Below are 13,088 nucleotides of genomic sequence, written 5' to 3'. Positions count from 1 at the left end.
GCCCCCCTATAACACTGTTGATAATTCCGTTTTATATGAATTCCATGTTGTACGAGTCACTTAGATTTTTACAAATACGTGAGCCGTTTACAGCCCGGCACACGTATTTGTAAAATCTAAGTGACTCGTACAACATGGAATTCATATAAAGCGGAATTATCAACAGTGTTATAAGAGAGTCGACTGTATATTGACACACACGTCCATTTTTATATATTTACTAACTGTTACCTGCGACTTCGTCTGCGGAGGTTTTGCAAGCAAACCCTATTTACATTCAATATTTCAATAATTGTTAAACATTCATAGTAATTGTTATATAACACCTACCGCTGAGAATGATGAGAATTGCCGAGAATTGATTCTCGGCAATTCTCATCATTCTCAGTACTATTTTCAATTTCACGAACTATTTTCAATTTGATCAATTTTCTGGAACGTTTACAATCGTTCTATAATTGAACCAACATGAAATAACAAATTCGAATCTAAAACGGTTCGAACATTTTAAAAATCGAAATAGATAAAAATATTTATAACAATGTGTGAAATGTTATTAATTTAATACACCTAAGTACTCGATGAAGACTAAATTCTCTCCCTCTCCCGCCCGCGAGGGAATTTCGAAAAATCCCTTCTTAGTGTGCGTTTCCATGACGTACCCTAACTGTCTACCACCAAATTTCACCTCTTTAGGTTAAGCGGTCTGCTCTGGGCGATGATGAATCAGTGAGTGAATGAGTGAATCGGTCAGGACAAGCAATTTTATATATTTAGATATAGACTTGTATTATTAAAACTTAATTTTCTTTGCAGTGAATTATTAAATTCAAGGACTTCTCTTAATGGTAAACAATTTTATGTTTTATTTGGATTATTAGTACTTTGGTTTGACGTCAAGTTCCTATTTTCTATTTCATTCAACCATTTTTTACTTACCACCAAAAGATAATCATTTAACAAATAAATATTAATTTATATAAGATATTTGTTTCTCTTTTTAATTTTGTCTACATTCATATTAAAAGTTTATTTTTCTTTATGTAATTGGGAACATTAGAATAAACATTCATAACTTTTTTCACATTACAACTCTATTTTTAGACCAATACAGTACAGTATTATCTAATCTGTTTAATAATATATCTAAAAACGGTACTTTTTGATCTTTTTCAGTTTCTAATTCGAATTGGATTTGCTATTTTATTTACTAACTGTAATAAATTATATTCATTAATTATGGTATTATCAAAAAATATTAAACAAACAGAAAAATAATGGAAATACGGTTAACCTTCGTACAACACGGTTCTAAAATTGGGAAAATCCCCGTACAACACTGTTTCCGATTTCGCTCTAACACAGTTTTGGAAATCTTCGTACAAAATTTCAGTTTTTAAGTGTAAACTCCGTTATTCGATAATTTTTTTTATTCAAGCAAATTTGCCCACGTATTTTAGAATATTGAAATTTTCAATGTTTCTTTGTGCCTTTCGCCAGGTTTACTTTAATAAAAATTGATAGTAGAATTTTTTCCTCCCTTGTCCTAGCGTTCCTATCAACCAGGTGTCGTTGTCGACTTTAGCCCTTAAGACTGTCATGGCCCATCAGTAGCCAAGCGGTTCCGTTCCTCGAACACCTGGAATTCGGTCGTGGGTTCGCACCTCACCCGGATGGACTGGCTACGTGGAGCTTTCCGGATTTTCTCCCGTCTGTAACGCCTGAACAGGGATCAGTTACCCTTAAGACCTTCAGAAAAGCATTATTCCCCGCGACAATTGTAAATGCGTACATTTACCACTATTACATGACAATTACGTCCCACTTTACCACGGGGCGATATAGCCTAGAAGCTCATGCCCAACTAGCCGATACAATTATACGTTAATCTTTATTAGTAAAGTTTATTTAAACATTTTTAGGTAAGTAATCATTCGTAAAAATGAACGAAATACAGTTATTGAACTGATCCCAACTCGAACAATTCGGCATTCGAACACAAATTTTGGAAAAAAAAATTGCTCAGTACTCCACTGAACAAACGCGTCCAGCTAGAACAAATTATCGATTAATAACATATTTTTATTTTATTATAAAATGTTTTTATGATAAAAATGAAGACGTTGCTGATATTTCTAACCAAGATCAACAAAAAGCTCAAAAGATGACGATACTTTATCAAAAGAAAACAACCTCGTTTAACTAAAATTAATATTAACGCATCGTATAGTACTTTTAAAAAACTGTAGACTTATAAATTTCCACTGTTCGTCCGTCTCTCCTTGAACTCGAGAATAGTTACATATATGAAATCCGAGACAAGACATGGAAACCCTAGGGCAGGGGTGTCCAACCCGCGGCCCGAGGCAAGTTGCAATGTGGCCCAATAAACGTGTAAACAAAACCGACAAATGTTTTAATTTTTTTATTATTTATTTATTTCAACGGCATAAACTCAAAAAAGAAGTTTCACAAAGTGGTAAACCTTTATTCATATTTTATTTTTCAGTGGAAAGGAAATATTTTCAAATACTTGGAGATGTGTGAATGAGGAAGGATTACTAAATAAAGCTGGAGTTGTGACTCAAAGAATTATAGACCCAAATTTGGGAAAGGAAGAAAAGGTGAGAAAGGACAAAAGATATAGTAGTGAGAAAGGTTAAATAGATCGTCTGTTAAGCAAATATGAACCCTTAATTTTCCAACCTTTCTCACTTTTTCATCTTTCGTCTTTTCTCTCATTTCCCTGCATTTGGTCTATAATCCTTTGAGTCACAACTCCAGCTTTATTTAGTATTTCTTCCAACGTTGCAAGATTTGGCTACATTGGGCCAAATGTGGCGACTGTTTGCTCAAAAGCAGCATCAAGTGCTCACAAGTGTAATTCGTGTAATATGTTTGTTCACGCAGTTTGTGATGAAGTAGATACTAAAGAGGAAGGGTATGGTAAGAATGTATTGTGCATCATCTGTAAAAAGAATATGGATCAGAAAATACAGCGTGATGAAGCCAAGAAATGTTTAGAAAAGCAAGCAAAGAAAATGTTAGCAGTTTCTAATGCAAAGCACCCAAACGTCGATGAAGGTTTCGCTGTGAGAATTAAAGTACCCGAAGAAGACAGAGNTACGCACGTGTTTTTATATAATATACATGTCGAAATTCAATCCCACTGAAGGGAGATGGTTAGGATTAAGGCTTACGGTAAAGAACTCTGCTTCTATTTATACTATTTTAGATGCGGGTTTTTGCGTTTTTGATTGCGTTTTAATAGGGTATGTCAACAGAATGTACACTAAGAAGGAATTTTTCGATATTCCCCCGCGAGGGAGAGGAACAGAATTAAGGTTTACCGTGAAGAACTTGGCTTCTATTATATTATTTTAGATGCGGGTTTTTGCGTGTTTGATTGCGTTTTAATAGGGTACGTCAAGAGAATGTACACTAAGAAGAAATTTTTCGAAAAATTTCCCCTCCACGGGGGAAGTGTTATACATTTATAATAGATACATTTTGAGCTACAACAACGCGTGGTGGGGTCTGCTATACTTGTGGCCCAAAACTCCTTGACTTCTTCCAATGCGGCCCAAAGAAACTAAAAGGTTGGACACCCCTGCTCTAGGGGAAGAAGGTCCCGATTAACTATATATGAACACCCGGTTTTCACCAGAAGTCACATTATTTCAATTCAAAAGTTTTCCCCTGAAATCAGTTAATAGATGATCGGCACGATTTTATTGTTAAAGGAAAAGTATAATGTACAGGGGCAAGTCACTACTAATTCGAGGTGGAAAGCGTATATTTTAAATTAAATAAATTAAAAATTGCAGCATGGCATTGTGACGATGTCACAATAAATAATCGCTCATTAAGCGTTAAAGTAGATATTGGTCGCTTAGATCAGACCATAATAAATGCAACAAATGGAAACAACAGAAAAAAAATTAAAGGATATTTACAGTAAAACTTGCATACTGTAATATGTTACTGAAAAAAGTAAAAAAATTGATAAAAATTTAAGAAAAAGTAACCAGCAAAAGAAAAGTTTAGTAAAAATTTGAAAGTTAGTAGTCAATGGATTTGAACTCCATGTAAAAAACTGTTTTAAAATTACCGAACAACTTCACCTGTTATAATTTTTTTTTGTGTTTTACATTCCTTCTCGACAGCATTCACTGCTATACATTACATTTCATTCTTCAAATTTTTCCACCATTCCCCATCCTTCCTCGAAAAGAATTAACAGAATACTTTAAAGTTATTTCACTCATCGTAATCCGGCAGCCCGGACGTGAAGTAAAACGCGTGTCCATAGCCCATCACATGCTCATCTGGTCACAAACGCATAAAAATGAGAATATATATACAATACACAGTATAATTTTTTATCGACTACTATTCAAATTATATCCAGCTTACACAAAATGAACTCAGAATACAATGCTTTGACAAATACAGACAAAATGCTCGTTCTTACCCGCTCAATCTAGGAACCACCAGGATACGCGCGCACATATTAGCTTCGATGGTTGACTATCCTTTGCCTCTCCTGTTATGGTAGACTCTCGTTATTTCGAACTCGGATAATTAATTTCCTCTTAATTCGAACAAGACTCTAGTCTCAGTCTGATTCCTATTTAAATCAACATAATATTCTCTCGTTAATTGCGCCGTCTCCTGTTTATTCGAATCAGTAGTTCGTGTTATCAGATTAACATCGTCCCATTTTTGAAATTTAAAAACATTTCAAATCAGTTTGCGCACGATTAGAATGGTTTATGCAGTTACGCAGTGCACAAAAGCGTGGTTCCATTTTGATTGACGGATACATCGATTCGAAATCGCATACTGTAATAAGGCTTCTTCTAGTATCCAATCTGAATGTTACACAGACGATCCAAAAGCTGTGTAGAAGAGTTCTTAATGCCCCGATGGTAATTATCTAACTTATTTGTGATGTACCGATAAGGATTGTTGGTGACGCCGATTTGTCCACGACAAGACGTAGTTGATGTATATTACCATGCTTTCTTCTCAATCGCATAGGCAAAGAAGGCAACTTCCATGCGAATATAACTTATTAGAGTTGGCCGAATTAACTTGCCACTCCTCCTTCCAGTTTGAGGTGGCTTGCTTGCAGCGCAGCTTGTGGGAAGTCCCCTTTCGGGCAAGTTCGTGAATTAATCGTCAGGAGACTGGAAAATCAGATCCTTCCATCCTGAGAATAACATTGCCCTAAATCCCAGATATATTAACGATCTACAAATTATCTGGCATCATAAACCAAACATCGATGTCTTTCTGAATTCTTTCTATAACAATCCTTTTAGCCTCACTTATGCATGGAACAATAACATACCTCTGTTGCCCATTTCCTGGATATCAACATACAATTTATACATCGGTATATCGCAAACCTAATCCAATATTCATCCCGTCCTCCTGATGATATTTCTTCCAATACAAGGTAGCAGCATTTAGAGCCTTAGTACAAAGGTGGTTCACACACTCTTCTAGTATCAAAGAAAGAACTGACAAATTGGCAGTACATTACCCAGCTGGCTATCCTCCTAGATTAATAAAAAGTTTAGTGAACAAGTATGTGGAGCAAGACCAAAATATGGGAACAGTGGATAAATTCAAGGTTGTGCAGTGTAACAAGACCCTGATGACTATAAACCCAGAAGTAGCAGGAGGCAACCTTTCCTTGGCCTACAGAAATAACTCCCATCTATCAATAAGATGTACCTCCTGGGAGTATACGCCATACCTCTATAGGATAACAGATGTGGTCACTACTACAATATATCCATTAAAACATCATCTGCAAGAACATATGATTACAACTAATAAAAGGCAAACTATATTAGCCGCGTATGCCTTGGAGGAGGATGTGTAGCTGAACATTAACAATGCACGTCTCATTCACCATACACCCACACACTGGAACCTCCACAACTTAAGTACTTGGAAATAATAGAAATTTTACAAGGTCAGCAGAAATAACACTGCTCTCAACTACAAGGGCACCAACACATTATCCCCAGCTTGGAAGCCATTATTAGATATTTAATATTACTTTTTACATCCAGATGCAACAATGTGTCAATTAGATGTTATGTTATAATTTAAAATATAAAACTATCATTTCTTCTATTCTGATATCAGTTTCTGAATACATTTTTTTTAACTTGAAGATTATTGCTAATGCACAATTGAAAACATTCATTTTTCTCCATTGTTTTGTGCTATGAGCTGAATTTTTGGTTTTGTGAGATTTACAAGGTCTGTTCAAAAAGTATCAGACCTTTGGTCGGCAAAACTACATTTATTGACTTTGAGGTACAAAACCCTAATCCCCTTCAAAGTAGTCTCCTTGGTAATGTATACACTTCTCCCAGCGTTCCTGCCATTGCTGGAAACACTGCTGGAACGCATCTTTTGGAATGGTTATCAGCCGGTCCGTCGCATTTCGCATGATGTCTTCTCTCGACTAAATTTGGGTTCCTTTTAGCGGCATTTTCAGCTTGAGAAATAGCCAAAGGTCACACGGAGCCATGTGGAGAGAGTACGGAGCGTGACGAACCACAGGAGTATTGTGTTTGGCGACGAAAGCCCGAATCAGATGCGCAGAATGGGCGGATGCGTTATCACGATGGAGCTGCCAAGTTTTGATCGACCACAGATCCCATCGTTTGCATCGCACTGTATCGGAAAGACGACGAAGGACCTCCTGGTAGTACTCCTTTGCGATGGTTTGGCCTTGTGGTGCGTACTCACGACACACCACCCCACGAGAGTCGAAAAAACTGTCAACATGACCTTTGATATTGCTGCGGACCTGCCGCGCTTTTTTTGGCCTCGAGGATCGTCCCCGAAAGCCTGCTGAATCTTGCGAATGGTTTACACTCGGGTATCGCCAAGGTTTTTGGCAAAATTTGATGTAATATCGCTGCTCACGTTGTTCAGTCATTTTCCAGCTTAGTGGAATCCGACGAGAGCGCACTACATGACCTCACTCATAGGCCTATTGCCAACGACTGACGCTTCCTGCAGGCGGGAAAAAATTCAGGGCTGTGCATGACTGTCCCCTCCACAACTCCACCGAAGGAGGCCTCTCGCGCATCATTGGTTTACGCGAAAAAAATAAAGGTCCGATACTTTTTGAACAGACCTTGTATATTGCTCAAATAAGAGAACTTCTTGGTTAAGAAGTTCTCTTATTTGAGCAGTTAAATTGTATACACTTTTTATTACATGTTTCATTTTTGATCTTTTGAGGTGCAGATGCTAAAAAGGTTTTTACATGTTCATGTTAGTTTGACAAACTTGGGAATAGAGATGATTGAATGGTAAGGGACAAGGTGAGTTCAAGTAAGAATCAATTCACTTGCCTGAGCTGATCCAACCTTGGACCAGAGTGGTAAGCTTTTAACACCTTCATCTCTGGTTACTACTGTTGACAGCTCAATCTCATCTTGGTCTCTATATTGGTTTTTGTAACTGACAAACCCAATTTTTCTACATTAATTGTTCAACTCTTGGCACAAGACTGCAACATGAAATTTTGTTTATATGCTTAACACTGCAAAAATTCATTTGAGTGTAATTTGGACAGTGTTCCTATGTATGTTCACAGAATTTATTAAAGATGGTGTCGTCAATGGTTATTAAACACTGTTGACAAGATGGACAGGTTAAATATGAAAAGGATGGTAAAACAACTTATAGAAAGTTTTATGGTATTTAATCACATTTTATTTCACCTTCTCTTAAAACTATATTATATTTTTGCCACACATTGAGTCACTTTTGAGTGTGGTTTTTGCATTTATATAGATTGTAATTATTATTATATATAAGTTATGTATCATTCATCCTATTCATTAGTCTTTTTTAGAAAAATTATTTAAAAAATCAGATTCTTTAATTCTTTTCAATAAAAATCTATGTACAATGGTATTTACAATAGAACAACTGTCAAACAATCTTGCTTTGCTTGGCTTTTTTTGAGTTTCTGAGTAATGCTGACACTTTTCTCTTTTTCTTGTTGGCCTGTGCCTTCATCTTTTTGCGAGCAAATTTCTCTGGATTTGTCACTGCCTAAAAAACAACAACAACAACATTGTCAATGTATCTCTTCCCTTCTGCTTCGGTTTGTCTTCAAACTGTGATCCACTTACCTCAGCTGCAAAGGCCCGCTTTCTCTCGGTTCTTCTCATCATTACAAAGCTTTGCACTTGGGAATAAGTCTCAGTGAAGATCTGTGTTCCCACGATGCCACTAACTACTTCTAATACTTGGCGTGCCAAATCCTTGATGCTTGTATCTGAGAAAAAGAACAAAGTAATTGAGTGTATTAATATTATAATGATGCTTTGCCTTAACTTGAGTAATCATAAAAGTAAGTTACCTGTTGGACAAGAATTCTCAGTGACCTCTCGACATAGAGGAGTCAAAATTCGGGTTAGGTGTCTTTTGACTGTTACTTCATCCACGCTTGAGACCACTGCTGCCAAAAACTTGAAGACAAATGTTCGCTGAAAAAGATTATTATGCATTATAAATACAAAGGCTTATGTAAAATGAGCTTATCAATGCCCAATTTAAATTCTCATATATAATATCTAAAAAGTGTGTCATAATGGTGTTTTCAGGTTCATTGAATATTCAGACATGACATGAATTTAGATATACATTAACAAATTAGATCAAAGAACACTTTGAATATATATATGTTACAGTCAAAACCCGTTTTGTATAGTAGAAACTAGTTTATACTGAATGTCTTTGTTAAAACCCGTTTTGTCTAGTTAAAACTAGTTTTAACTCAAATTCATTTTTGACTAGCAGTAAATTCTAGTTTTAACTAGACAAAACCGGTTTTGTCTAGTTAATTTACTGCTGTACATGTTTTGACTTTAGATAAAACTAGTTTTAACTTTTAACATTAGTTAAAACTAATTTTAGCTACATAAATATGTTTGGGGGAAATAAAGTTATGTATAGTGATTCGGCGGAAGATGCCTAACATTTTGCTTATGAAGAAAATTACAGCGCTAATTTGAGTTTAGGAGCCCTCTAATGAAAATATCATATTCTGGAGTATGTCTTTCAAATAAAAGTTTGGAGTTTATTTTAAAAAATTCTATACTGTGTTTGCAATGACGACTTTTTCACTGTCTGGCATTTTAAGCATCTCACCCCAAGTATCTGGGTGAGATGCCAAATGCCATTAGGGTAAGATAACAAATATAATTGCTTAAAATTAATTTTTGAATTTCTTAACCAAATTTAATTTATTGCATATGTAGTACAAAGTACTTCATAGTAAGTATAACAGCACAGTATAAGTATTGTTAAGTTTCCGCCCGTTCTAACGTGTTCTATAGCTAGCTGAAAGCTTTTTTCAGTCCAAAAACTTTTTTGAGAAGTCCTTATATAATTTCTATGCATATCCTGCAATAAAACGAGAAAACAAAAGTTTATTAAAAATAGGCATATTGGAAATCAATTAACAAAAAATAGGCACGTTACCCCAAGAAAAATGTGGCATATTTTCCATTTGTTGGGGTAAGATGCCTAGTAGAGTCACGTGCTCCAGCATGTCCGATCGGGATCGGCGGTAGCTGACAATGGAAACTTTAGAACCTTAACTACATCACACATTAATTGTTTTTAGCAATTTTTAATAAATTCCATTTTAACTTTTAGTTTAAAATTATTCTAGAAACATTTCACAACAAAAACTTCGTTCTTATCTAGCTTTTATTCTTCTCGGATGTAGAAAATGAAGTAACGGTAGCCAACTACAGCTTTCCGCACTCAATATTGGCCCAACGATTCATCATACAAATACATGACAATATGTGACGTCACCGTTTGAAAATATCAAAAATTAGGCATCTTCCCCCGCTTACCATCTTACCCCGAATCACTCTATGCGTTGCAGTCAAACCAGTTTTTAGTTAGGGTGCGTTTTAACTAGTTAAAACTAGTTTATACTGGATGTCTTTGTTAAAACCTGTTTTGTCTAGTTAAAACTAGAATTTACTGCTAGTCAAAAATGAATTTGAGTTAAAACTAGTTTTAACTAGACAAAACGGGTTTTAACAAAGACATTCAGTTTCAACTAGTTAAAACGCGTTCTAACTAAAAACGGGTTTTGACTGTAACATATATACATATGTATAAGAATGCAAGATTTTTCAAAATAACTTTATGACGTTTAACACTTACCGTGCTACGAATGTAAAATTACGTTTTCCAAAATATCTTGTTATCTTTAGTTTTAAAACGTATCATTACGTGTGCAGCAAAACGTGAAAGAATTATTTGTGTTTATTAGTTCCTATTTTGACCATTAGAGGGCATATTAATTTCAGAAATTTAAACGAAGAATTCGTTGTTAAGATTGCTTGAACAGTTCTATTTCGAGTTCGGTTTTTGTTACGGTTGTTATACTTCGGCTTTTTTATTTCATTTATTTTATTATTTTTTCTCAGAAAGTATTAAATATGGCTCAAAGACGTAATGAGGAGGATATTTCTCAATTTATTAATGAAGAATTAGACAAATATAGTGATGATGAAACTGATATAAGTGATGATAGTGATAGTGAATACATTTTAGGCTCATCTGGAAGTGAAGAAAGTACAGGTAATCCATATAATTCTATTTTCTTTGAAGATATATAGTTTATAAAGTATGTGATATTATATTTTTATATTATTAGATCAAGAGTCAGATTCGTGTATGTATGGCAGTGTAAGTTCCATCCCTTCTACATCTGCTTTACCATCACATCCATGAAAGAGAGCTAGGGTGAATGCACAATCTACTAGTGATATGGACTGGAAAGATGTGGATCAGGTACCAAATATTACTGTGTACACTGGTGATCATGGTCTTCAGAAGAATATTGGCCTTGATCAAACTAGTGACCCTATTGATTTTTTTAATCATTATGTTGATCAAGAGGTCATTTCAAATATGAAAGAGAAAACAAACATGTATGCAAGGCAGAAAATTATAGCTTAAGTCCCAATTCCAGATTTAGATTGTGGAAAACTCTGACTTTGGCAGAAACAAAAAAATTTATTGCAATTATACTGCATATGAGCATCAATGAAAAGTCTGATTTGATAAGCCATTGGAGTGAAGACCCAGTAATAAGTTGTAATTTTTGTCCTAATATAATGTCAAAGGATAGATTTTTGAATATTTTGTGCATGTTTCACCTGAATGACAATTCTAAACAGAAAAAGAAAGGAGAAGAAGGCTTTGATGCTTTATACAAAGTGAGGCCTCTAATGGATAATATAATAAACAAATTTCAAAAAACATATTATCCTGAAGAGGCTCTGACAATTGATGAAGGCATGTATCCATTTAGGGTTTGTGTCAGTTCCAAAGTTTACATGGCAAAGAAACCAAATAAATATGGAATAAAGTTATATATATTGGCTGAGGCCAACACTGGTTATATTTGGAATTTTGAAGTCTATCACGGCAGAGAACAAAATATTGAAAACACAGCTGCTTCTGTAGTAAAAAGATTAGTCGATCCACTATCAAATAAGGGTCATACAGTATATGTTGACTGGTTTTATACCAGTATTTCACTTGCAGAATATTTGAGTGAAGTAGATACTGGGATGGTAGGAAAAGTAATGAAAACTAGAAAAGGTCTGCCAACAGCGCTAAAAGAAGCGAAATTGAAAAAAGAAGAGCAAACGTTTCGCCGTAAAAATAACATATTAGCTATACGATGGAAAGACAAAAGAGATGTATATATGATAAGTACCAGACATGCATCAAGTTCAAAGGAAAGGGCAAAACAATTTGAAAAAAAAAAAAAAAAAACATACTTTTCATCTAATAATTATTGTATTATGCAAAATGCATGCATTTGTTACACACATTATGACTAAAAAGGTAACAACTGTTAAATTTATACGAGATATATGTTCTGCTTTAGTGTTATTTCCAGGAGAAAATATCAACAATAATCCTATTGGAAATAAAAAAATTGTGAGATTACTCTATCTAAAAAGTGTTTTTTCGATAAAGATATCAAAAGGACAAAAAAAAAAAAAAAAGCCCAAAGAAGATGCATTGTTTGCAGTGATAAGCAGCCAGAAAAGACACTTCGTATCAGTGTACCGAATGTGATGTAAGACTGTGTGTAACACTGTGTTTTAAATTGTATCATACACTACTACATTATGAAAAATAAATTAGCCATGTTTCCTTAGTAAATAAGACATAAAATATAAGCATTATAATGTTTTTCAACTTTTTTCATGTTATGTCTATTTGCAAAACATGCCCAAATAAAATTGCAATGCAATTAATTAAAATATTGCACACATACATCAAAATTGAGTGTAATATAAAGAAATGTTCAACAAATCAGAATCTGTTTACACTTTTTACCAGGGCTGTGGAGTCGGAGTCATCAAAAAATCCGTTGACTCTGACTTCTTTTTACTTACCAACTTGTTATGTATATAAAATGGAAAAGTATTGGAATCGTATCAAATTTGACTGCAAGTTTTATTTTTGCAAATCTACACGTTTAGAGAACTCCCAAACCCCCCAAAAAGTCAATAAAGGGGAAAAATTTGCACGAGTGTGTGTGTTGGTGTTTAATTTCTTTATTTTCTGTTCTGAGATATTAAACAATATCTCAGAATGGGTAAAGTTTTAAGAAACAAAATGTGGCACTGTAGCTTGCGTATAAAGGGGCATTAATACAATTAAATTTTGGTTCTTAATTAATTTAAAGGTCAACATGGTGAAGACATAAAAGGGGTCATGTGTCGTATCTCTTAATGAATATTTTACTCGTTATTAGCGTTCAAAATTTAAAAAAATAAAATAAAACTCGTCTCTACCCTCAAAGTAAGCTTTTTTTTTTTTCATTTTATAATAGTATAGTAAAACCCATTAAGATGTTCTCGCCTAAGATGTTAGAATGTGTATGGAGACACGATTTAGTTCAACCATTTTGATGCTAAATAACTAACTCTGTGTTAAACCATCTAACTCCGATTCTGACCACTTTGACCACAGAAATTATTAGGCTT

General features: G+C 34.5%; 2 protein-coding genes across 2 annotated transcripts; one reads left to right on the top strand and one right to left on the bottom strand.

Annotated features, from left to right (window-relative positions):
* Positions 1-7,902: 7,902 nt before the first annotated feature.
* LOC111634146 (small subunit processome component 20 homolog) lies at positions 7,903-8,734 on the bottom strand. The gene is made up of 3 exons (XM_023378853.1): positions 8,411-8,734; positions 8,181-8,326; positions 7,903-8,100 (listed from the first exon to the last, which is right to left on the bottom strand). Exons 1-3 carry the CDS (start codon positions 8,556-8,558, stop codon positions 7,978-7,980), a joined length of 417 nt encoding a protein of 138 aa, XP_023234621.1. The 5' UTR covers positions 8,559-8,734; the 3' UTR covers positions 7,903-7,977.
* Positions 8,735-10,149: 1,415 nt separating this feature from the next.
* Positions 10,150-12,808, top strand: LOC111634143 (piggyBac transposable element-derived protein 4-like). The gene is made up of 2 exons (XM_023378851.1): positions 10,150-11,831; positions 12,788-12,808. The coding sequence occupies exons 1-2, from the start codon at positions 11,115-11,117 to the stop codon at positions 12,806-12,808; spliced, it is 738 nt and encodes a 245-aa protein (XP_023234619.1). The 5' UTR covers positions 10,150-11,114.
* The last annotated feature ends 280 nt before the right edge of the window (positions 12,809-13,088 follow it).

This window comes from Centruroides sculpturatus, unplaced genomic scaffold (genome assembly GCF_000671375.1).
Source record: "Centruroides sculpturatus isolate CEXI.00-Female unplaced genomic scaffold, Cexi_2.0 scaffold649, whole genome shotgun sequence".
Classification (NCBI taxonomy): Eukaryota; Metazoa; Arthropoda; class Arachnida; order Scorpiones; family Buthidae; genus Centruroides; species Centruroides sculpturatus.
Note: the sequence above shows the minus strand (reverse complement) of the source record. Positions and strands in the feature narration are given on the sequence as shown.

What these genes read in the sequence shown, in the direction of transcription:
- LOC111634146 (XM_023378853.1), bottom strand. Translation starts at nt 8,558, where the DNA reads ATGCATAATAATCTTTTTCAGCGAACATTTGTCTTCAAGTTTTTGGCA. An exon ending in TGAGAATTCTTGTCCAACAG is followed by an intron (nt 8,327 to 8,410) that starts GTAACTTACTTT and finishes TCTTTTTCTCAG; the next exon opens with ATACAAGCATCAAGGATTTG. An exon ending in AGCGGGCCTTTGCAGCTGAG is followed by an intron (nt 8,101 to 8,180) that starts GTAAGTGGATCA and finishes GTTGTTTTTTAG; the next exon opens with GCAGTGACAAATCCAGAGAA.
- LOC111634143 (XM_023378851.1), top strand. Translation starts at nt 11,115, where the DNA reads ATGAGCATCAATGAAAAGTCTGATTTGATAAGCCATTGGAGTGAAGAC. An exon ending in CATCAAGTTCAAAGGAAAGG is followed by an intron (nt 11,832 to 12,787) that starts GCAAAACAATTT and finishes ATTAATTTAAAG; the next exon opens with GTCAACATGGTGAAGACATA.